Source organism: Hydractinia symbiolongicarpus, chromosome 11 (genome assembly GCF_029227915.1).
Source record: "Hydractinia symbiolongicarpus strain clone_291-10 chromosome 11, HSymV2.1, whole genome shotgun sequence".
NCBI classification, from domain to species: Eukaryota; Metazoa; Cnidaria; class Hydrozoa; order Anthoathecata; family Hydractiniidae; genus Hydractinia; species Hydractinia symbiolongicarpus.
The window spans coordinates 21,187,589-21,212,105 of record NC_079885.1 but is presented as its reverse complement, the minus strand read 5'-3'; the positions used below and the strand labels follow the sequence as shown (position 1 = coordinate 21,212,105).

The following is a 24,517-nucleotide window of genomic DNA, read 5'->3' as shown; positions in this document are numbered from 1 at the left end:
TGGGTTTTGAGCAAGAACTTTTTCCTTCACATCCTTGTCTGGTATGTGGGATTTCATGTATTTGTGGACGTAGTCGCACAAAGCAGCTGGTAACTCCCATGAATCATGGGAATCATCGTCGAGCTCGAACCGTGCTCTTTTAGCAGAGGGTTCCTCGACATGCTCTTCATCTCTCTGGGTATCACCGGGCGGAACCTCGGGATCCACAGTGTTGTCGTCATCAATTCTATGATACAAACGTTTAAACATCATCAAAATCGGAAATTATGACGATATGCATTCCTCTTATAGCCGAGGATAACAAAATAGTACTATCTCTTACCAAACACGGAATGAATGAAGAGATATTTGTGGATTTAAAATTTAAAATATGAAAGAAACTTACGAAGCGTCCATCTTAATTAGCGTGAATTGGCGAAAGAGGTCCTGAGTAATGACTTTCAGCCTCAAGGCCTGAAAGGGCGTTTATCCAGTATTAGATCGGGCGGAGATTTTATGCAATGAAATCATTAATAGATAATATACATTAAGTATTATTAAAATATTTATAAAAAATACTATAAAATTGGTCATATGTTGTCAACATTGTATCAGAAGAGTATAGGCTTCGTGTTTACAATACATAAAAACGCCTAAAAATCACATTTTAAATCATTTAATAACTTAGAGAAGACAAAATTAATAAAAAGAGAAAATTAGGTAGAATTGATGGATTTTCAATATATTGATAATAGAGGTGGAAATTGCAGGAGTATATATATATTTTTTTGGCAGATAACGAAAATATACCAAATACCATTTCTTTCAAAAAAGTATATCGTAATTAAAGGAGCAACATATAGCCAAGTAAAGGACACTTCAAAAGAATGTTTATACTGCATTGACATGTCATTGTAATTAAAAACCACTAATACATCTGTTCTCATGTCCCTGTACAGTAGGACTGACAGACGCACATATAGTGTACAATAGCACGACACACCTATAACGTCCACGTCAGCAAGGTTGTACATAACATGTGGACATATAGACGATAGAAGTGTGCTGAAAAATGTAATATATACATGCTCTGATCCAAATGATAAGAAAAATATTCTCAATTCAGAATTTGACGGTAAACAATATTTTGAGTATAACATTTCCCATTAAAAAATCCTTGCTTTGATGAGGGAACAACACTTACTCTAACATCACCAAATGCTCTTGCTCTAGAAAAAGCAACATACAGCTGACAATGAGAAAAACATGGCCTACGCAACAACCTTGTGCCTTGTTTATTGTCATAGCATAAGAGAGCCTTAGTTGAAGCTGTCTACGACGCAAAACAAAAGGCATACCTGTATCCGAAGGTGCAAGTTGCAGCCTTGGAATAAGTACTCGATCACTAATAGCATTCCCAGTAAGTACTTCAGCATCGACACAGTTGTCGTGAAGACGTCTTACAATTAGGCGAGTGCCATTACATAAACCTTTATTTATGTTTATGTTTCTTAATAACATAACAATAGCACCAGATTTTAATTTAAGACAATGAGGAGGCATACCTGAGGGTGTGATACTATTTAAAAATTCCACCGGATATTGATTCCGTTCCTCCTCATCATCACAAACAACATCATCTGCACTGAAATAATTTTTTTCTTCATCTGGCAATAACACCAACACCTGATCATTAATGAGAAGTGAATCATCATTTGTAGGTGTTAGTATTACAGATGATGCCATATTTTCTGGGTGAAAATCCCTAAACAAAATATCAACAATACATTGATTTTGTTGTAACACACAATTGGGTGGCACCTCAATTGCACCTTGGAATGGTGGTTGTTCCCGAACAGGTAAAACACCTTTCCCAAGTTGCAGAAGCCATGCAGCAAATTCTTGTTCTCCTGACCTCGTTCTCATGTTGCGAGTTAATCTAAATTCTGCTCTTTCAGCCTCCATAGCTATGTCAATGTTTTCAGCTGGAGGTATTTCATCTAAACTTGGAAGATTAAAATCAGTAAGAGATTTACCAAATTGTCTCAGTACAGAATGAATATCTTGAAGCACCCTGTACTCAGCTTGATCCTCGTTCATTTGGCGAAGATAATCCTCACACATAGAACCCTTGTACCTTGTCCACAAAGTAAAAGGATCAAAAGGTTCACAGTGGATAAGTATTATTGCAAACAATTGTCTTAATTGCCGAGGCATCTGAAAGTTGACAGCCTCCTGCAAAGTATTGTTCCATTCGGTATCATCTTGCAGGAGTCCACGCAATAAACAGGTTTCACGAAATGTCTCAGCGACATTACCATCCACAGTTCTTAAATCTTCATAAGATGTTGCACCACGCGTATCCAATAATAGCATACGTAAATAAAAAAGCTCACCTGCGCGAGGACTCACACTATACATTCTAGAGACAATTTTAAGGTTAAAGTTTCGTCTTGGTGTCCAAACTTTCCTGTTGTTATTGAAAACGAAATGAAGAGGAATGTCTGGATACAAATATTGGCGAGCATTGTGATTCTCTCCATTTAGCACAAACCAAGCTGTTAATTTAGTGGCCTGATTTGCAGCTCTGTTCACAGCTTCTTCAACCTGGTCTGGCTGAAAATAAACAATATAATTATTAGGCAAGTGCACTGGCAGTCTATGGACAACATGAGATTGCTGATGCATTTTAAATTCAAAAAGACGCCATACTGCTTCTGGCGCACTGACATACCTAGCGTCTAAAAACGTCTGTACCTCATTGTGATCAATACGTTCATTGATCTCAATGTTGGCACAATCATGACCTTTATAAATATATTTATAAAGGTATTTCACAGATTTAACAGACATGCAAGCCTCTAAGTTTATATGTGCATTGTATTTCTTGGAGAGCCATGGATTGTAGGGAACAACCCATCGATTATCTACATCAACATTATTGACATTGATATGTATTCCATTATTACGACGTTTATACAATGGATATCCATCAACGTCAGCAACAGTAGACACTAAAAATTTTTTTGGAAAGTTTTTTGTGCAAACACCATCCTCCATACACCTGGAATTAGGATTCAGATAGCCACATGGTCCATGAATCATACACGACCAAATAATTTCAAACAGCTCAGGTTGTTCCTGTTGATTAGGAAATAACACTGTCTATGTCATCTGCATCCCGAAGTTTATCATTGGGATCTAAATGAAGTAACAAATGACAATGAGGTAAACCCCTTTTTTGAAATTCTATAACATAAACATGTGATACAGTTTTACCTAAAACACTCCTTTCAGTAACATCTTTTAGGAGTTCATTTAGTTTCAATTTAAAAACTCGAGAAACTAAATCAAGTCGATCATGTGCATGTTGGCCTGCAAACAAATTTTCTGTAATCTCGCACCATTTTGGATTGCAGGTTAAAGTCAGAAAAAAATCTGGTTTTCCAAATTTATCAATGACAGCCATAGCATCTTGATAGTTTTGAGCCATGGCACGTGGACTTCCTTGAAAACTTGAAGGAAGAACAACAATACGTTCCGGTTGAAGACCTCGCTCTTCAGCTCGTGCATTCAAGTGTCATCCCTACCTTCACTCTCATCACTACCTTCACTCTCATCACTACCTTCACCCTCAACACTACCTTCACCCTCATCACTACCTTCACCTTCTTCACTACCTTCATCATCATTACTCTCATCACTACCTTCACTCTCATCACTACCTTCACTTTCATCACTACCTTCACTATCATCACTAACTTCGCCCTCATAATTATCCTCGCCATCCTCACTACGTGACGTTTCATCATTCTTCTGATCAGTGATGCTTTCACATGTATCACTTGAATTGATTTTTACTTGCAAATTAGAACGCCATGTCAATTTCTTATTTCGTTTGGCTTTTTGTGGTGTCAGGAAAATGAGTTGAAAACACTAATTGAAAATTTAGAAAAAAATATTCAAAATACAAAGTTTACAATTGACAGATTCAAACATAATGAAACACACTTCAAATTTTACACTGGATTAGAATCCTATGATATATTCAAAATAATATTGGACTACTGGGAACCAGCAGCTAGTAAACTAGTTTACTGGGGGTCAAACACAAATATGGAAAGTAAAACATCAGAAGAAATAAACAAAAGAGGACGAAGTAGAACACTCAATTCAGAAGAGAAATTCTTTCTTGTACTGGTTCGACTAAGATATGCTTTCCCGCTGGAAGAATTAGCAATCAGGTGCAATATGTCACATCAGTAGAATAATTATAATATGGATAGACGTTTTGCACTCTCAATTCAGAATTCTCACTATTTTGGCTACTAAAAAAACCGTACAAGATACAATGCCGAACTGTTTCAAAAAAGAATATCCAAGTACGCGTGTTATTTTAGATTGCACACAAATTTTTATCGAAATGCCGACATCTTATCGTAGCCAGTCTGCTACATTCTCCAGTTATAAACATCATAACACCGCAAAAGGACTAGTCGGGATAGCACCAAATGGAGCAGTAACGTTTGTATCTGATTTGTATGCTGGTCGATTTTCAGATAAAAAAATAACTAAGAACAGCGGTATATATAACTTGCTACAGAATGGTGACTCAGTTATGGCGGACAGAGGTTTTGAACTTGATGATGATCTTCCGGAAGGTATACCACTGAATATACCACTTTTTCTGAATGGAAAATCACAGGTGAGCTTGGAAGAGGAAAATGAAACCAGACGAATTGCATCTGTTCGAGTACATGTTGAGAGAGCGATAGAGAGAGTATAAAATTTCAGAATTTTACAAACAGTATTTCCATTATCTATGACACCAGAACTTAATAAAATCTGGGTTGTTTGTTGTTATTTGGTAAACTTTCTACCACAATTAGTACAAAACAAAGACTGAATATGACTTAAGTCACCATTCTGTAAATATTAGTATATAATGCGTATATATATATTAGATAAAAAAAAAATAGTAAAAAATTTTATCCATCAAAAAATCAAAATAAAATTTTGTGAAGTCTTGGAAGAAAGCAACCTTCCCATCTGAGTGCATCAAATTTTATTTTTTAATGTGTGTATCTATATTTGTGTATACCATGAAGTCCAATTCAAGAGTCTCTGTGACTGCCATTAAACCTTGACATTGATAATAGTAAATATGGCTGTTTTTCAATTTCGGTGTACCGTTTTCCATTTTTAAACAGAAACTTTTATCTAAGCAACATTCTTTTATTGATACATCTCGTTTTGTAAATGGACATTTTACTTGTAATATTTTATAACATTCGTTATTCAATGAAATCAAACCATCGGGGCTTGCACCTAACCAAGGAAATTTCGGATTAACAATAAAACATTTGGTGACTGTGTTACTAGTGATGTCTTCATAACGTTTGATTGCATTCTTTTCATTCTCTTTCCCCCAATCGCAAGCAGTTGATTTGAATTTTTTACTTTGCAATAAATTTTGTAATAGTGATTTTGGGTATATGGTTGGTCGTCAATTAATCACAGATCCAAAATTTGTTGCAGTGATACGTTTTTTCGTTCCTCATACCAACGGTTAGATGCAGCCTGGGTTAACGTTTCATTTTCAATTTGTATTATCCTTTCCTCATTAACTAATGCTCAGTAACAAATTTTTGTTGTTTATCATCTAATTTACTGATATCCATATTATTTACTGCAAATTTCAATAACTGCATGTATTGGACGTTTATTTTCTTTCGATGTAAGATGTTTGTTGGCAATACACTGCGTTACAGATGTGTCCAAAAATTACATGGTTTGTAATCATTTCCCTTCTATAAAGTTGCAATTATAACACCTTTTCCAGTTCATAACAAACTTTCACTTAATTTTTTTAATTTTTCTTCTTTCGGCGTGTGTGCGAACAGTGGTGTGTCACAAAAAAATCTATTCCCAGTGACTAGTGGTCTCTTACGACTGTTCTTGTCGTCTTTGTTTATGTCAGCTTTGGCAAATATCAATTCTGAAAATTTTATTGGTTCTTCATTTGCTGATCCACCTGGAACATGCCATTTTTGCAGAACGTCAGTGCATGTTTTGTCATCAGGCACGCTTTTTACACCAAGTGTTCTATAATCAACTAACTGATATAATTCAGCTGCAACGTGTTTACAGCAGCCTCCGCTACCAGCTTTGCAAATACATTTTCCATAAAATATATCACCAGTTTCTTGACATAGATGTATGTACACAGTATATTTTTCTTTTTTCATTGAGGCAGCGACATAACATTTAACAAAAAAACAAAGTCTCTCAACTTTCACTTTTGCTTTCACTTTCAATTTTTTCACGTAGTTCTCTTTAAACAACTGGTAGCCCAGGGTCTTATGTTTCTCTGCACCCCTTGATTTATTGTCGAAACTTTTTCCAAGCACAAGATACTTATAAATTCGCTCATGTGATATGGGGGGAAGATGTGACAGATCAGTGCTTCAGTCTTTGACAGTATTTGTGGTATCTTCTTCAAGTGTTTCATCTTCACCAGAGTTTTGTATTTCTTTGAAAACTGGTCTTGGACCCACGCTAGAGCTTTGAGAAAAGCTAGGATCCAAGTTTTCAGATGTTATGAAAAGATCAATACTTTAATGTAAATCGATTAAGTTAGACATATCTGCTTCGTACTCTACGCTTTTTCCCTCTCAATTGGCTCGAAATACAATGTTTACATATGAATAATAGCCTGCCATTATTGAGATATTGCGAAACTGTTAAAAATGGAGCGCAAATGTCAAAATAGCTTACAGAGATTATTTTATCGCCATAATAATTAGCCGCCGCTTAATGAAGACAACAAGAGTCTGAGCAAATTTGTTCCATACTATAATACGGTGTATTAAGACGCTCTTTATGTTGGTTTTTTTCCGCATCTAGATTGCCTGAATGCGTAAAAGTGACATCATTAAAAATGTTAATAGTTTTTGATATGTGGTCACAGATTCCATTGTAAAGAGAATGTTAATTTATGCATCATCTTGAAATTTTTTTAAGAATGCCATTGTGCAGCAACCACTTGCGTCAGAAAGTATTATTTTTAGAAGAAAATATTTTAAAAAGGTACTGAATGTGCACAACAAAAATTTGTGTAAAAGTACAAAATATAAAAAAAAAATAATAAAAACCCTGAAAAACAAGTGTAAAAAATAATTACCTATCATTTTCAACGTTTTCTTTTCCTTTTATTAATGTCTTATAATGTAGCTTCGACTTTATTCCTTTATCCCGCAGATACTTCATTTCTTTGGAAATCTCCTTCCTAATTCTAGCTGTGTGCTCTGAGAATTCCTCATTTATGTAAGTTTTATTTTCCCACAACCTTTTTTTGTAGTATCTTGATAAAATGTCCTCTTTGTCTTTATAGTTCAAAAATCTTACAACTACGGTTCTCTTCTTTCCGTTTCTTCGTCCTGCTCTGTGCGCCTTTTCAATTTCCACAGCGTCACTTCTTTCCAGTTGGTTTATAATGATACCCTTAACTTTCCTTTCACTTTCCTTTCACTTTCCTCCCATGTCTCGTTCTCATTTTCTTCTACGTTATCAAATCTTAAATTATTTCGTCTTTCTCTATCTTCCAGTTCAGATATGTTTCCTCAAAAAAGTCATACTGTTTTTGTTGTAGCCAATGTACCTGCTTTATTCGCTCTTTTTTTTGATCATGTTTTTCGTTATTGAAACTCAGTCCCATTTTTATATCCTCGATCTCCTTATTTAACTCTTTGTTCTGATCTTTCATTTCGTTTCGAATTTCTTGAATTGCTCTTTCAAAGCGAGCCTCTTGCATTTTAACAACCTCAAAAATTGTGTCTTGTTGCATTTTAAGTATAGCTTGTAGTTGTTCAGTTGAGAAAGTTGTTTTCTGTTCTTTTTCTTCAGTGATAGTTTCGGCAATAGATTCGTCATGTTTGTTGTTGTTAGTGTTAACTCTTTTTTTGGAACCTTTTCCACTCATGTTAAAAAAGTTATAATTAAAGTTATATTTGTATTTCATTTTTGTTGTTAAAAAATTTTGTTTTTGAAAACAAATTTAACGAGCATGCAAAAACACGTCTTCTCACTACAACATGTTGCCACGGGTAAAAAGTATAGCTAGCAGGGCCGTAGCCAGAAAAAAAATAACCTTAGTCGAACCATTAACCCGCAGGGTCAACATCGCACCACAGGTGCGATAAAAACCAACTGGGGGTTTAGGGGGCGTTTTGACCCCCCCCCAACGGGTCCAGCCAACGCCTTTTTCCGCCCTTTAAGCACTGAAACGCCATAAAACCGACTCCGTGACATACGCGGTACACGTTAAGCATTGATCAAATTGATCGAAAAAGGGGAATAAATGACAACATAAAATACATTAAAATCTTTATCATCAAGGGTGTAATCAAACCAGCAATAAGACAACACAACACCATCATAATGTTTTTTATAGATTGAAAGTTATTAAAGCAATAATTAAAATTTTCATTCTTCTTTCTTCATATTTAGCACCAAAATAAAGTTTTCTGCAGATTGAAGGTCATTAAAAAATAAACAAATCAAAATCTTCTTTCTTCATAAATATAATAAAATATTCAAAAATATAATGAAATGGAACCATGGACAACATGCCTTCATACAAATCATTGAAAACCCTCGTGTTAATAATACGTTCCACACACCGTGTTACAAATATTAAAATTATGGGCATAGTTGGGATTATTAGTTAAGTAAGGAACATTCTTGCGTATAAAATTTTAAACTACTTTTGGAAAATTTGTAAAAATATGTTACGTTTGATTGGATTCATCATGTTTCAGAAATAATGTACAAAGCATGAATTACAGACAACTAAATTTAAGCAATGAGAAGAACAAGGATATGTATAAAGCTAATCTGTTTTGCTTTGAAATGTTAGCATGACAATTATTAATTTTAACAGATACATTGCCAGCATCGTCATAACATTGACCTTATCAATTCTGTATATATATCAAGAGAAAGTTCATAAGGTTTTTTAAATAACCTTTGAAAAAGACAAACCTTAGAGCCTTTACTACAATGAATAAACCTAAGACGTCCTCTCGCAAGTTACAATGGGAAGAATAATCGTGATCACTGAGGTGTGGAGCTTGTCGTAGTAAGTGCCTACATTATATTTCCCAATAAAGCCTGAAGGGAATGAATCTACCAAGGTTCTGCAGATAAAACTTGTTATTACAAGCTCGTCAGCTTGTTACAAGCTCGTGAGCTTGTATTAAAACGCAATTGTGTCCCACAAGAATGGAAATTTTTGCCTCTCTGAGCACCGAAACGGGAGTAGTCGTGTGTTCGAATCTCATCTTGGTAATTATTTTTACTTTTTTTTGCTGTTATATAAGATAAGTGTTCAAAATCATTTTTTAACTAACTGGTAAAGTAAAAGTGTCTCCATCAAAGTTTACAAAGGTGAATGTAAGCAGACTTAAGGTCTCCCAAATGCCTGGAAAGTAGTCTGCAAAATTTCCACAACATTACGTAAGAGAGAAACGAAGATAACCATCAACTTTCTGCATTCCTCTTCTGGGCTTCAAATTCGAGGAGTTTTCCGTTCAAAAAGATATCACAAATCAATTTTGAAAAAATAACTGCATAGTGCGTAACAACTATTATAGCCTATCTAAATAGGATAATATGTCGTTTCTAACTTCGTAACAGAAATCACAATCTGATTGACAGCTTTTTGTAAACTTTATTCGCGAGGTTGTTTACGTATATCATACGTCTTGTACCACATTGATTAACTAACGTTTGGGCTAATGCAAAAGGAACAACTTCGAGATGATACACACGTTCCCCTTTTTCTTTTCTTTTGCTTTGTTGTCATAACATATGACAACCTAGCTTAAAATATTGAGCAGAATGCTTTAACGTAGCTTTACTCAAACTTAAAGAAACAGAAGGGATTAGGTTTAAATTGCCCAGAATGTTTGTCATTATCGCAAAATAAAATAGATACTGGTTGTAATTTTTTATTTGAAGGCAGATGAGGAAAATCTTCTGATTTAAAACCGTCTTGAATCATAGCTGACCACAATCAGGATAAAAAGTTAAAATATTTCCCTTAAATAAACTGTTATAAAGGGTTATAAGAATACCTTTATTCTGTATAGCTACAAGATCTGCTGTCTACACAGAGTTACGGAAGAGGATGAATAGCTAGCTAACTGAAAACTTGAAAGTGCTTTCTACACAGGAAAACAAATCTGAAGATTTACATACAGATACAAAAATTGGATGGTTCGAGTATAGAGAATTTTCATGAAGCTCTATACAAGTTATAAAGCTTAATACGGATCCACGTTTGACAGCAACATCATGCTTTCTTCACCTTCACAACTTCGCTAGCCTTGTTTTTTTTTTGTTTTTTACTTTCTTGCGTATGTTCTATAGCCATATATGGAGCGAATTTTTAACCTCTCTGCGAAATTTACTACCCAATAGGATGCGTCCAAAATGACCATAAATGGAAGACACAAGACTACATAGGAATAAATTCGCAGGTAATCCTGCGAAAAAGACTATCTGCGAAACAAAGTAGAGATTCAACACCTCAGCCTGCAAAACAAAGTGGATACTGTTATATCCTGCGAAAACGACGTGTGAAGCGCGAAGCTTGTGTGCGCCGCCCGGGAAAAGATTTGTGCGGGATGCACAATTGGTGCGCCCATTCATGTGTTGGCGGTGGCGGTGGAAAAAACGACGTGTTGAAATGAAAAAAGTAGGTCAGTCGATCGCAGAGCCTGACTGACGCTGGCTACGCCTCTGGATAGAACATTTGTTTTAAAGAACAATCCTTATTAAGATTCAGAAGAACATTCTAAAAGGCGATTCGCCGATAACTCCTAATAATTTCAAAATTTATGTTTATTTTAAAAATTAGATATTACTTATTCTGTAATCAGGACCTATTCTTTAATCACCTCGCGTAGAAGTGTCATTGTGTTGAGAACAAAAGCATAAGGACCATGTTAGTGTGTTTTTTATATAGATGTCAATAAAGTTTGCAGCGTTAAGTATATTGACCCTTTTGAGCCATCGTACTTTACAAGAGTAGAGTGCAGAACCCCAACAAACTCAATACTAAGAAGATTAAAATGAAGGAATAACTATGGAACTATAATACAAACAAACTTGAGCTGTTATATTTTTACATAAAGTTGATATCGTTAAAGTAGCGCTGAAATTTTGCGGAGTTACATAATTCAAGAATGAATGGAAGTGAGGATGGGTAGAAACAAATTTTATCTTGCTTTTTATAACAATAGAATCTTGAGAAATAATTAAGGAAAAGCATAAAATCACTCCACATTGGCTTGGCGATTAAAGATTACATAACTACACTATTTTAGTACGAGAAAGTTTAATTCTTTCTCTTGCACAATTTTTTTTCCCTTTCTGTCCGCACTTTTAACAGCAAGGAATACTCGTCATATCGTTTCACCAGCTCATTCACTTCACCTTTCGCTAACACGGCGCTGAATGCTTTCTGAGTAATATTTTGCACATCTGCTGCTTCAATCAAATGTCTAAACTTGGCTTTTAGCTTTCCCAAGTCTTCCTGGGCAAACACAACACGCTCTTTTCTTTTTTGCGGCCAACTTAGACCACTTTCATTGTCATATACATTACGTGTTTTTTGGTGCTGACTTGGATCTCCTTTTGATTGGTGCTGGCATCATGAAATTACTTACTTGCTAGCTAGCTATGGAGCTAGCTACACAAAATAGTGCCTTGATTAGAGTTCCTATTTTCTTGAAGAGCCAGCAACAGCCTTTGTCCTGCTTTGCGTAATTTTTCCATTACTGGACACCCGACTCCACCGGACTCCTGTTGTTATGGGGAAAGGAGGGAGGGGGGGGGGGACTAAAAAAACTTCCAAACAACACTTTGTGGGGCTACTTCTGTCAGATAAAAAATATATTCGCACAGGATTTTTTTTATATTTTTTGCAGAAAAGTTGTCGAAACAAGACAAAAGTTTATTGTTGCTGTACCGAACAGTCAGGTTGAACTGATGATTAACCTGTAACAATATATATATATATATATCTAGCTGATGCAGGATAATGCTACGCATAGTATAATTAGCCGTTAAAAGCTTACTTGTGTTCTTAACAGCTAACTGTTGAAGAGTCCTAAGAGTATTTAATACTCATTTTGAACTACGCAGACTCAATTAGGGTCCGCCCTCTACCAGACAACTCCCTGCAACATCCAACAGCCCACACAGTGTGCCATCTCCCCTATTTTCATCACATGGTGGGTTAACCTAGGGCTATCGTAGCATTCACTCGCCCATATTGAATTGCTGCCAAGGAAAATCGGACCCCATTCTCCCGCACAAAGTGTAAGAGTTATAACCACTAAACCACGGTGCCATTGAAAACGACTAACTATTCTGTTACTGGATAATTATCAGTTCTCCTTGTGCCTAATTTGCTTGAAAATCTTTCTTGAACTCACCCAAAGTATCACAAAATATTTTTCTAAGATTTCTTAGAAAAGACTTGATTTTTAAAAATCTCACGAAAAGGACCATCGATTTATCAAATCCGCAAGTTTATTGTGTGTTTACCCTTTTTTGTTTCAACTTGTTGAATTCAATCTGTCAATTTAAAGCTTACCTCCCACTTTAAAAAAAGTATTCGAAAATCAACTCAAAATATTGTACTAATAACGAAAAAATATTTCTTTTGTACTTTCTTTGATTTGTTCGCAAAATATTCGTTGTTGAAGTTGTAAAATATTAGCTGAAGAAGAAGCTTCGTGCCAGTCGCCATCTTGTGTCCCGATTTTAAATAAATTCCTTCGCGGGAGGGCTTGTGACGTCAACTCCCGGATGATAATTTCGCAGACTCTGCCGTTGGCCCATGTTTTTATATATACAAAGTGGTTTTATATATGACAAAGCGGTTGTTGTTTTTCAACATTTGTAACGGGTACTGAAGATGAGTTTGTAACAGGCATATACTGAAGATAAGTAAACACTTGTTTTTTACTTCCCTTTTTAAAACTGAGTTCCCGTGAAAAAGTTGTGGGCTTTCTTAGTTTTGAAGTTTCGGCCAGTAAAAAGTCTACAAAACCTGACAGTGAATCAGAAACTAGCTGGGAAAGCTGATATGAGGATGAGAATGGAAGTTGAAGCAATAGCTTAGTAGTAGTAAACCGTGGCCTTTTTAGCTATTCCGATGCTCTCAGAACGAGATTGGCTCTTTCTGACTTGTGTAGAGACTTCAATGCCCACAGGAGACGGGTCGCGGCGCCGGAAAGTATATTTTAAAGTGAAAAAGAAGCTATTTAGGGCTATCAGAGCAAACCATGGCGGGCGACATTTTATTTTACTCTTTCGAAAAATGCCGCGCTGTGATCCCTAAGAGTTTGTGTTGGTTAGAAGAGTTAGACTCTGAAAGCGTTTTTAATGTAGAAGATTTGCAGAAAACTTGTTAATAATCACGACCATGCGGAAGTAAACATAGAAAGAACGGGTGCAAAAACACAACCCTGGGCTTATTACAATAACAAATCAAGCAATTTATTCCAGGGCCTATAGCGTTCTTTGATATGAGAATGAAACGCGACACGAAAAATAAATAAAAATAGATTAATATAAGAAAGTAAAAAAGAAAAAAAAAGAAAGAAGAATCAACAACGCGCGCAGAACAAAATTATAATCCCGTAAATCCCCTGCCTAGTGTACCACAATATAATAGAAAAGTCTTAGATGCAACGTAGAAGAGCGAGCACCTATACCAGAATTTTCATATGGCCTAATACAAAGACTAGTAGACAGAGATTTAGAATTGCCAAAGCCTTTTTTGCCAACGTTGATCAAAACATTCTAGTGATTAAAACTCGACTGAAAGGTATCGACTCTGTTAATGAGTACACGCAGCTTTTTTCTTGCCTGTTGGAAGACTGGCAAAGGAATGCTTTCCAGCGCTACTTCTATTATTCTTATTACAAAACGCCATAGCACAAAAATACATTTTATAATTATTAAGAAAATTAATCTTAGTTGCAACAATTTACTCTTTTTCTTTTTCTCTGAGTTATTGTTTTGCGGCAACATGTTCAGGGGGCCTTTTTTTGCCATCCGGGAGATGACGTCAAACTGGGTTTAATCCGAAAAAAGAATTATCATTATGGCGGCTTTCGAAAAGGAAGCATGCTGTAAACACAAGAAAATGTGGCTTTCTATTAGCTTTATTATTTCAAATTTTACTTAATAAATGTTAAATTACAAATTCTCAACATAATATAAACAGAATAAGATGAACTTTTTTGAAGTGAGAGGTAAGCTTTAAAATTCAGAAGTAATTTCTGAAGAATGCAACTAATCAGACTCTTTGAAAAAAAATTCAAATTTAAGAATTGGAATAAAAAAACGATAACAAACAATTAAATTTTTTGAATTCAATAAATCGCTTTCCACAAAATAAATCCTGTATTGTCCACAGGTTTCAAAATCATGGATCGCCTGCTTAATATGTTACTTGTTTAACAAAAATATCAAAAACCAGCTTGATTAAATTTATATACATATACTTATATATATAATATACCTTGTGCATCACATGGCATTGATTTGTATCTTTTTAATAAGTTCCAAATCAAATCAAAGAGGCAAGGAGAGGTTAAAGAGGCAATTATTAAACAACCTTATGGCATTTCAGTTCATGGCAAAAATGTATTCTTGTTTCTCATTTTTAAAACGTACTTTTTTTTTCAGATCAGCTGTTATCAAACCATGCATCATCAGCATTTAAACAAATCTTCAACAGGAGAGTAAATTCTGAAGGCCTAAATACTGAAATATTTAAATGCTAATATGTATTTATTGCTGAATTAATTAACAATGAACTACTTCCTTCATTCAAATGGAAATTTTATTTTATTTTTTATTTATTAGATTGTATTTTAACATTGCAGGTTAGTTACAATAATAATTGAGAATTGGGATGCTCAGTGATTTGTTTACCCCATAATTCTCCGTTTTCAAGGTCCACTTTAAATTTCAATATCTTTCAGGCTATTGACGGAAATCTTCAAGTAGGGGGGGGCTTCTTGTTTTGTTTGGTATCCCTTACATCGGTTTAATGAGAGATTCAGTGAAATTCAGCTAGTATTTATATTATTTCCAATGTACACAGTACAATACAAGTTTTTGCTAATGCCATAGATCAGCTTTGGCCACCAAGACTTTTCTTTATTATGTTGCTTTTAGAATAGACACGATAAATTTGCTTGCTCTTAAAAAAGGTTCGAAACATAATGTTTTGGGAAAAACATGCAAAACAGATGTAGTTAGCTAGTTATATGTCATTTTTTTCTCCATGAACTACAATGAATTTGAACGTGTGGTGTCGTGTGTAATGCTGAGTCCCACAGCTATAAGCCAGTAGGCTTATAGAGCAAAAGCTAGGTAGGTGGTCTTTTTCACTCAGAATAATTTTTATGTAGCTAGTTACACCCAGCCTAAGCTAGCTAGTTATACAACGTTATACAGTAAAGAGTAGTATATAATTAGCTGCAAGTATCTGTTTCGTAACATGAAATGAATGAATTGAGACATTGTTAGCCAACTTTCTTTAACAACACAACTATTATTAAAGAACTATAAAATTAAAAGCTCGTGAAATAAACTACTTACCCTAAAAAATGTCTAAGCTTGGCTTGGCACTCACTGAACTTCACTACGACAGGCTGTTACCATCAGCGCTGTTATGTTGTTATGTTTTCGTGTAAACAAGTCACTTTCGATTTAGGGAGCAGTTTTTCCGCAAATAATTTCTTCCCTTAAGGTAGTCAATAAGTATGATAGTCATGCATTATATCCTTCACGCCAGGAACAGCTGTAAATCAATTTTTAGGTTTTGTGAAATGACCCCGGTATTATATTCAAAAGATATTGTTGCAGGGATAATGTGTAATTAACATTGACATGCGAAATAGTATGCAGCTCCTCCATCTTGTTACAGTAGCATACAGACATGTCACTGCTTTTATTTAACTTAGTGGTTTTTGCAGAAGTGCCAAAAAGAATTTATATTTGTCGAGAAAAAAATCTATAAATGTAAAAATATATTAGTATTATTGACACAAACACTTGCAATACTAACTATCTTTTTGCCAATATTTAAACTGTTTAAGATCCTCTGCTCTCAGAGTAGTTTTCCTTTGTTATAATGAACAAGAACTTATCTTTTCATTTTTTTATTATATATTTTCTCTGCCATGCATTAGACAAATAATTCAGCGAAGGCAATTAGAAGAAAATTGAAATTTTGGCTCACAATATTTAATCATTTTAAGAATGGAAAAAAATACGTTAGTAATCAGAAATGTAAACAAATAAAAACTGTAGCGTAAAATGAAAAAGTATGTTTTTTACCAATCATTCGTAGCAACACTACTAGTTCCCTATAACAAGAGGGCAGGAAGTGTTTGTAATTCAGTGAAAGTGCTAGTAAGCAATAAATGTAAAAACCACTGAATTTAAAAAATGTTTCTAAAAAAAACCCTGCGTAATTGTAAAGTTAAACAAAGGCAACACTTGCTATGCAAATGCCATCATACAAGCTTTAAGTGTGTATGGTGTTCGCTGGTCTAACTTTGATAACACTGTCTCGACTATTGTGTCTGGCAAATTTCCTTTCTGTGATTCTTTAACAGAAATGGTTCAAGTTCTTGAGAAAACAATATATAACGAGGAAACATGCACTTTCGACCACCAAAAGTGGTATAAATAATTCTGGGAAAAATCGAAGAACCATTCACTTGAGTAATTTAATAAAACAGAAAAAACCTCTGGCCACAGAAATTATTATTCTTCTGACTTTAACCATCGGCAGCAATTACAACAACTTCTCTTTGATATAAAGGCAAAATTACCTTAATGAGGCGAGCAAAAAGAACTAGTAAAAAGCGTCTGAAATTCAAAAAGGTTCAAACTGCATTTAGGAACAACCCTTACAAGGTAGGTAAGGATCTGCTTGACTCTAAGTGCCACACTATGTTAAAATTTGATCAAGACACCGTGGACACTTTTAAGACTTTCTGTCGCCAGAAACTATTACTATAGGGTTACACATTTTCTTTTCATTACGCATTATATTTTGCTTACTAAAAAACAGGAAATTTAACCAAAATCTGTTCACCATTTCGGATGCGTGAAATGGTACATACCCTAACTATAATTCCCAAAGGAATTTCCCTAACATAATTAAGCATATTAAAAAAAAACATTGCGTTTCTGACATTTTAATTGTCTTAATTAGTTCTCATTAACGGGAAAATCTTGTCCACTCATCACATAAAAATACTCCGAGTATGGAGAATATATATAGCTTATATTTATTTAATACAGATAAACCTAATACAATAAGGCAATTAAAAGGCATATAAAGGCAAAAGAGTAGCTGTCGAAAAGATGACATATGATGGTTATCTTTCTCACGGAAAAAAAATAATGCAATTTAACCATAGCTACAATTTCTTTTACGCTTAATGTACTCTTAAAGTAGGAAATGTTAAAGTTGTAAATATCTTTTTTTGTTTACGCACTTCTTTCCCGTTTAACAATGGTGTCATAAAGTTGTTCTACTCGCTACCCTTTCTTTTTTGTACTCTATCTAGGGTAATGGTTTCATATATAACATTTTGCATTTTAGTTGTAAATGTACAGCTAGACATAAAGGTACCAAAACGAGCTAGATAACAAGGATTTTTTCCTTTGTTTGTCCCTTGATAACAGTGACGAACGAACACGCAAATAAACAAATAAACAAAAAAGCAAACAATTTGATAAAACTGTTTTTTGAAGATCTTCAATTAGCTATTCTGGTTAATCTGGAATGCTTCTACTTTACTTTATGTGCCGAGCTGAGCCTAATTTTTTTTTGAACAAGGTAAAAAATATCATATTTAGTGACACCAAAATTTTTCCTGAATTGTTCTTAGTAATTAATATGTGAAAAAAGAACTGTTTTTAATGTTCCTTGTTTAACCGTAGAACTTTAACATCTAGTGATGTAAAGAGTGGCTGTTGTAAATATGTGCGCTGTCTAATTTTTAAGACAATCATGGAAAGACTAAATGATTAGCCACATAACAATGTTTTTAGCTGAATTCACCGATGGTGAAAACCTAACTTTAGGTTTTTTGGCCAAAAATTGTCTTCGTAGGTGAAGCGAATTATAGAAACTGATCTACGTTGAAGACTTTCGGCAACTTTTAGTTCTTGTAATTAAACGTATCACATTTTTTATCTGCAAATTTCCTTTTTAACTATTTGTCTCATTTAATTTTTTTTTAAGTCGCACGTTCAATTTGCACTTGGAAATGACAACTGGCAGTTTAAATTGCTTAACTTGCTCCTAAGACATGCATCATAGGGGTAGAAACTTGCAACTCTTTAACAAAACTGAATTACTCTGTTTGCAAATATACCAGAGACAGCGATAGAGTGAACTCTAACTAGGAAGTTTAAAGAAAGCTAATTGCCCAAAGAATACATAATTGCGAGTAAATTAATGTTAATTAAAAAACATTACAATGGTAGTAAAGTAGGAAGCTAGACCTCATATTCATTTAAGCATCATAAAACGAACATGAAACCTCAACGAGATGTGGGAAATGAGCAGTTTGTACAACTCACTTTCAACACTAACCAAACAAACAAAGGTTAACACAGGTTGTAAAAACAACATCACTGGAGTACAAAAAGAAATAATTCAAAGAAAATTATTGGATGCTGTTGATAAGAATGATTTAATTTATCTAACAAGAAAGTTATATCACGTCAATGAATTAGTGGATTCTCTTATTGGTGGAACAACTTTACTGTGTTCAGCTGTGCAGAAAAATAAATATGGCATTGTTAAATTGCTTTTATTTAATGGAGCGAACCCAAACAAAACGGATGACAGCCATACAAGTCCACTTCATTATGCAGTAACGACACCGAGTAATTATATAACAACTACCTTATTGCGTTATGGAGCAAATCCTTTGCAGAAAGACAGTAATAACATGTCAGCGTTAGATTTATCCTCAAATGATACAACATTCACCGAATGTTTAAAACACTTGCCTGATTTAAATGCTCTACCCTCAAATTTTCCAACTAAAGATCTTAAACAATCTGAGAAATTAGCGTTTAGGAGGGCTTTAAGAGAAAGAAACATTGCTGCCTTAAACATACTAAAATCAAGAAGCGTAATAGGGGATTCCATTAACCAACAAGATATAAACGGCGACACGAATCTTCATCTTGCTTTAAAAAGTCGTGATTATAAGCTTGCGTACATACTAATTGGATTCAATGCTAGATGTGATCTACAGAACAGTTTAGGGGACACTGCCATTCATATCATGGTAAGGCAGCAGAAATTTCAAATTTTAATGCATTTATTTCAGTTTTCGTTTGTGGCTACGGATGATTCCAGGAATAAGTGGTTGGAAATTTTGAAAATCCGAAACAATGTAGGCAGTACGTCATTACACGAAGCTGTTCATGTAAAAAACGTTAAGTTCGTTTATCACATCTTACATGAGTTGTGTTCCTGTATAGATCAGAAGCTGTTAACAATCGAGAATGACCAAGGAGAAAGTCCAGTTCATTTAGCATTAAAAACACAAAACAAGAAATTGACTGTTGCCTTATTTAAGGCCTTTGTTGAGATTAAAAACTTTGATGAGCATTCTAAAAAAACCATGAAAAACATTCTCAATTTGATTCCACTTTGGAGGTCGACGCCTATTTATTTTCAGTACATAGAGAAGGTAATTGATCAGTATATGCAGTACGCTATCTGTGAACATGCTATTATTAACAGGTACTCCGATGCTCTTGACTATCTCTTAAAAAACGGAATTCGCTATGACATAAAAGATGACAGTGAAAAAAACTTATTACATGTTGCAGCGCAGTATGGTAGTCTCGAAGAAATTAAAGTCCTTTTAAAAAACGGAGGCAATGTTAGAGAGAGGAATCAAAAGACAGGAGATTTACCCTTACATTACGCTGCATTAACCAATACACTAGACGTTGTGACATTTCTTTCCCAACTTACTATTAACATTTGCTTTGCAAACCTTGTAAATCAGACACCGTTACACAAAGCCTTAATTCTAAAGCGAGATGCTGTTGCGTCTATTTTAATAGATGCTATGCCTTATATGTGGTTTGAGGATCTTGATGGAAACTCTCCCTTGCACCTTGTTCTTTTAAATTTTACATCAATCAGAAACATACGCCAACTTATTGCAAAAGTTACTTCAATCCGGTTACTTACCGTAGAAAATAAAAAAGGAGAATCACCATTACTGTTGGCATTAAGACTTAAGAACATTGATCTTATGAAATACATTTTTGATAAAATTCCAGGTTCTATGAACACAAAGTACATAACTGATAGTATGTGTTCAAAGCTTTTACAAAACCAAAATCCGACCGAAAACACCATAGAATTTTTTAGGTTGCTATTTCAAGAATTTAGAAGTAAAGGATATGAATCTGGGATTTTTGAAATTTCTGTTAAACTTATCTATCAATCATACAAATACGGCTTTAATGACCTTGCCCAATTCCTCATTCAGGAAAATTCTTCCTTCACCACTTTTATGTATAGAGCAGTTTTTCATAAACTGGATAGAAATTTTATTAAGTTTTTGGCGGTAAATAGTGAGGATGGTGGTTCCCATTATAACCAAAACCAAAGAGCCTTAAACGTGGAAATAGTTGCCAAGGAAGAAAAAGCAGTCAGATTTCTGTTGAGACTTTTCACCGATATAAATGTTTCTAAAGAAGATAAGATTTCTTGTCTGGTTATGGCACTTGAAGATAATACTCTCAGGGACGGATATTTGAATCATGAAACTCTGAATGAAATTTCCAAACTCCTGATTGAAACTCTGCGCTCTAATTTTTACAATGCTACTAATTGTTTTCTTGATTTTTTGGAAAATAATGTAATAAACGTTGACACTCTCACACTTAGTGAAGCAATTAGAGCTTATGATGGCACAGAAGAAAGCAAAAGCCAACTAAATCGATTATTAAAGCTTGTCGATGAAAACGTACTTGACAAAAATGGGAAGCTGGCTTTAAACGTTGCAGTTAAGTTGAATAAAAAGCAGGTCGATGATATGTTGTTTAAGAGTTATGCCTCTATAAATATACCTGATAGTAATGGACTCAATCCTATTTATTATGCTATCCAGGGAAGTCATTATGAGATAACTAACCTATTCTTGTTAATTTGCGAAAAAAATTCAATAGCTGTCGACACTTCCAATCTTACTGAAGCAATCAAAGTTTACGATTGCACAGAAGAAAGCAAAAACCAACTAAATCGATTATTAAAGCTTGTCGATGTAAACGTACTTGACAAAAATGGGGAGCTGGCTTTAAGCGTTGCAGTTAAGTTGAATAAAAAGCAGGTGGTTGATATGCTGTGTGAAAATTATGCCTCTATAAATATACCTGATAGTAATGGATTTAATCCTATTTATTATGCTATCCAGGGAAGTCATTATGAGATAACTAACCTATTCTTGTTAATTTGCGAAAAGAATTCAATAGCTGTCGACACTTCCAATCTTACTGAAGCAATCAAAGTTTACGATTGCACAAAAGAAAGCAAAAACCAACTAAATCGATTATTAAAGCTTGTCGATGAAAACGTACTTGACAAAAATGGGGAGCTGGCTTTAAGCGTTGCAGTTAATTTGAATAAAAAGCAGGTGGTTGATATGCTGTGTGAGAATTATGCCTCTATTAATATACCTGATAGTAATGGATTCAATCCTATTTATTACGCTATCAAGGGAAGTCATTATGAGATAACTAACCTATTCTTGTTAATTTGCGAAAAGAATTCAATAGCTGTCGACACTTCCAATCTTACTGAAGCAATCAAAGTTTACGATTGCACAAAAGAAAGCAAAAACCAACTAAATCGATTATTAAAGCTTGTCGATGTAAACGTACTTGACAAAAATGGGGAGCTGGCTTTAAGCGTTGCAGTTAAGTTGAATAAAAAGCAGGTGGTTGATATGCTGTGTGAGAATTATGCCTCTATTAATATACCTGATAGTAATGGATTCAATCCTATTTATTACGCTATCCAGGGAAGTCATTATGAGATAACTAACCTATTCTTGTTAATTTGCGAAAAGAATTCAATAGCTGTCGACACTTCCAATCTTACTGAAGCAATCAAAGTTTACGATTGCACAGAAGAAAGCAGAAACCAACTAAATCGATTATTAAAGCTTGTCGATGTAAACGTACTTGACAAAAATGGGGAACTGCCTTTGAATATTGCAGTCAAGTTAAATAAGAAGCATGTTATTAATATTCTCTGTGACAAAACCAGTTACGATGTCTCTGTAAATTTATCCGATGGAAATGGATTTAGTGCCATTGACTATGCTATTCAGAGAGACGATTATAAGCTAACTAGGATATTATTGTCATTGTTGAAAGAAGGAGATCGACGTGTTAATTCGAGAGGTAATACATTATTGCATTCAATTATCGAACAGAGTAGTAACCGAATAATTTCACAATTATATCGTCAACCTGAATATTTTCAGCGTTGCAGCCATATTAATGTGAACGCCACAAATTTTGATGGAAATACACCCCTTGATTTAGCTTTACTGGTGGGGAATGAAGTTGCGTTAGATTATCTTCTAATCTTCGAAGCAGATTTAAGTATATCAACCAGGAACAAACAAAAACTCATAGAAATATTTCAGCAGTCTCCCACTAAAATTTTAAGAATGATAGAATTGTTAGTAAAAAAACAAATTCCTGAAGAAATGGAGTGTCCTATTTGCAATGAGATTTCTCAACAGATGTTCACATGCGTGAACGGGCATTCTATTTGTGATCAATGCGCAAAGCACCCGAGCATAGAAAACTGCCCGATGTGTCGAGTTCGCTTTAAAGGAAACTGCACGTGTAATATTAAAAACGAGAGGTGGTTCAGAGCCATGTTGATGCAACTTGAAAGACAAGGATCCTATCATTATATTCCACCTTGCTCTTGTTGTGATTTTTGATTTTCTGGCATGACTGGAATATTTTGTATTCTTTTGACTACTAATTAATATTAGCATTACTACAATTCATTTGTTGTTTGCGTCCAAACATAATCAATAACTCAACTCATTGTTATACGTTTAGGTGAAAAACAATCTTCCTTTATTGTTTGTATATAAAACCCTTAAAATAGTGGGCCAATCACACTTTCTTTAGGTAAGCAAAATTGTCACACTTTCTTACACGTTTGCCTTACCGAAAAAATTTGTGAAAAAGGCCACGCTGACGTCATGCCGAAATTTAAGGGTTAGCCAAAAGAAATGAGACACTCTGCTGTGAATATTGACAAGTTTAAATTGCGTGTACCTAGTATTATATACTTGCGAAAGCACAATTCGAAATTTGCCTCCTTGTCTTCAGGCTCCATCAAAAGTTAGAATAATCAGTTTTGTCAATACTAGCTGATAAGGCTCACCGCGCGTTATTGGTTGGTTCTTTTTTGTGATGCTCTTTTTTCAATGCCAATCGGTTCAAATATACTCGGAATTGTGTACATGAAAGTTGTGTGACGTGTTGTGTTGTTGCTATTTAAGAAAGGAATAATTTGCTTCCTATGCACGAAATTGAAAAAACAAACTTTTTTTTATTACGTAAAGCCTGTTCGCAAAATTTAGCTTGTCGTGATACAATATAATTTTTCTTGGCACCGTATCTATATAATAGTTTACTTAGAATGAGTTACAGTTGTGCTCGGTATCTGGGAAATAAAAAAAAACAAATGTCAACTGTGCCATTAAATCGGGTAATAGAAAATGTTTTGTTCCAATTAGCTAGATGGTAGATGGTGTCCGCTTCCAATTAGCGGACACCATCAGTGTATGACCAAAGTGTCCGCTAATTGGAAGTGTCCACTTTTTAGAAAGTTTTAGTTGTTATGTCGAAAATAAGAAAATAAAGCCGATTTTGTATCACAAAGGAAAATTACAAATGACAATACAATAAGTATATGTAATTGCACGTTTACGAGTGCAATTAGGAAATAATCGAACGAGTATTTTTTTTTTTTTGCTTTTAATTTGCCGAGTCCGTTCGGACGAGGATAAATTTAAAAAGCTAAAAAAAGGTTTTTTACAAATAATGGATAAATGATTACAGATTTTATTTTTAAAATTAATTGTAGTTTTCTGCTATTTATCTTGACGATCTCTCCTTAATGGAGGAAAGAGTTGCTCTTTCATCACTATTGAGATCGTTTAGTTCTAGAGGTTACTGTTATTAATCGCTTACATGGCCATGACAAGTTGATAAAGAGATTGATAAAGGAAATTGAATTTGAATTAGAAAAACTATTCATTTTTGTCTATTTTTCTTTGCTTGCTTTTAAATTTTTTGCACTGTCGGCTAATTGGAGAGAAAAAATTCATATTTGTTCTTTTGGTGCAAAAAT

At 34.4% G+C, this 24,517-nt stretch overlaps 3 protein-coding genes across 3 annotated transcripts; 2 read left to right on the top strand and 1 right to left on the bottom strand.

Moving 5' to 3' along the window:
• Positions 1 to 3,552: 3,552 nt before the first annotated feature.
• LOC130613511 (uncharacterized) lies at positions 3,553 to 3,978 on the bottom strand. Its single transcript, XM_057434845.1, has 2 exons — positions 3,967 to 3,978; positions 3,553 to 3,915 (listed from the first exon to the last, which is right to left on the bottom strand). The coding sequence occupies exons 1-2, from the start codon at positions 3,976 to 3,978 to the stop codon at positions 3,553 to 3,555; spliced, it is 375 nt and encodes a 124-aa protein (XP_057290828.1).
• A 117-nt stretch (positions 3,979 to 4,095) lies between these two features.
• LOC130613510 (uncharacterized) lies at positions 4,096 to 4,765 on the top strand. The gene is made up of 2 exons (XM_057434844.1): positions 4,096 to 4,223; positions 4,288 to 4,765. The coding sequence occupies exons 1-2, from the start codon at positions 4,096 to 4,098 to the stop codon at positions 4,763 to 4,765; spliced, it is 606 nt and encodes a 201-aa protein (XP_057290827.1).
• Positions 4,766 to 18,539: 13,774 nt separating this feature from the next.
• Positions 18,540 to 23,149, top strand: LOC130614602 (ankyrin-1-like). Its single transcript, XM_057436038.1, has one exon. The coding sequence runs from the start codon at positions 18,645 to 18,647 to the stop codon at positions 23,088 to 23,090; it is 4,446 nt and encodes a 1,481-aa protein (XP_057292021.1). The 5' UTR covers positions 18,540 to 18,644; the 3' UTR covers positions 23,091 to 23,149.
• The last annotated feature ends 1,368 nt before the right edge of the window (positions 23,150 to 24,517 follow it).

What these genes read in the sequence shown, in the direction of transcription:
- LOC130613510 (XM_057434844.1), top strand. Translation starts at nt 4,096, where the DNA reads ATGGAAAGTAAAACATCAGAAGAAATAAACAAAAGAGGACGAAGTAGA. An exon ending in CTGGAAGAATTAGCAATCAG is followed by an intron (nt 4,224 to 4,287) that starts GTGCAATATGTC and finishes CTCTCAATTCAG; the next exon opens with AATTCTCACTATTTTGGCTA.
- LOC130614602 (XM_057436038.1), top strand. Translation starts at nt 18,645, where the DNA reads ATGTGGGAAATGAGCAGTTTGTACAACTCACTTTCAACACTAACCAAA.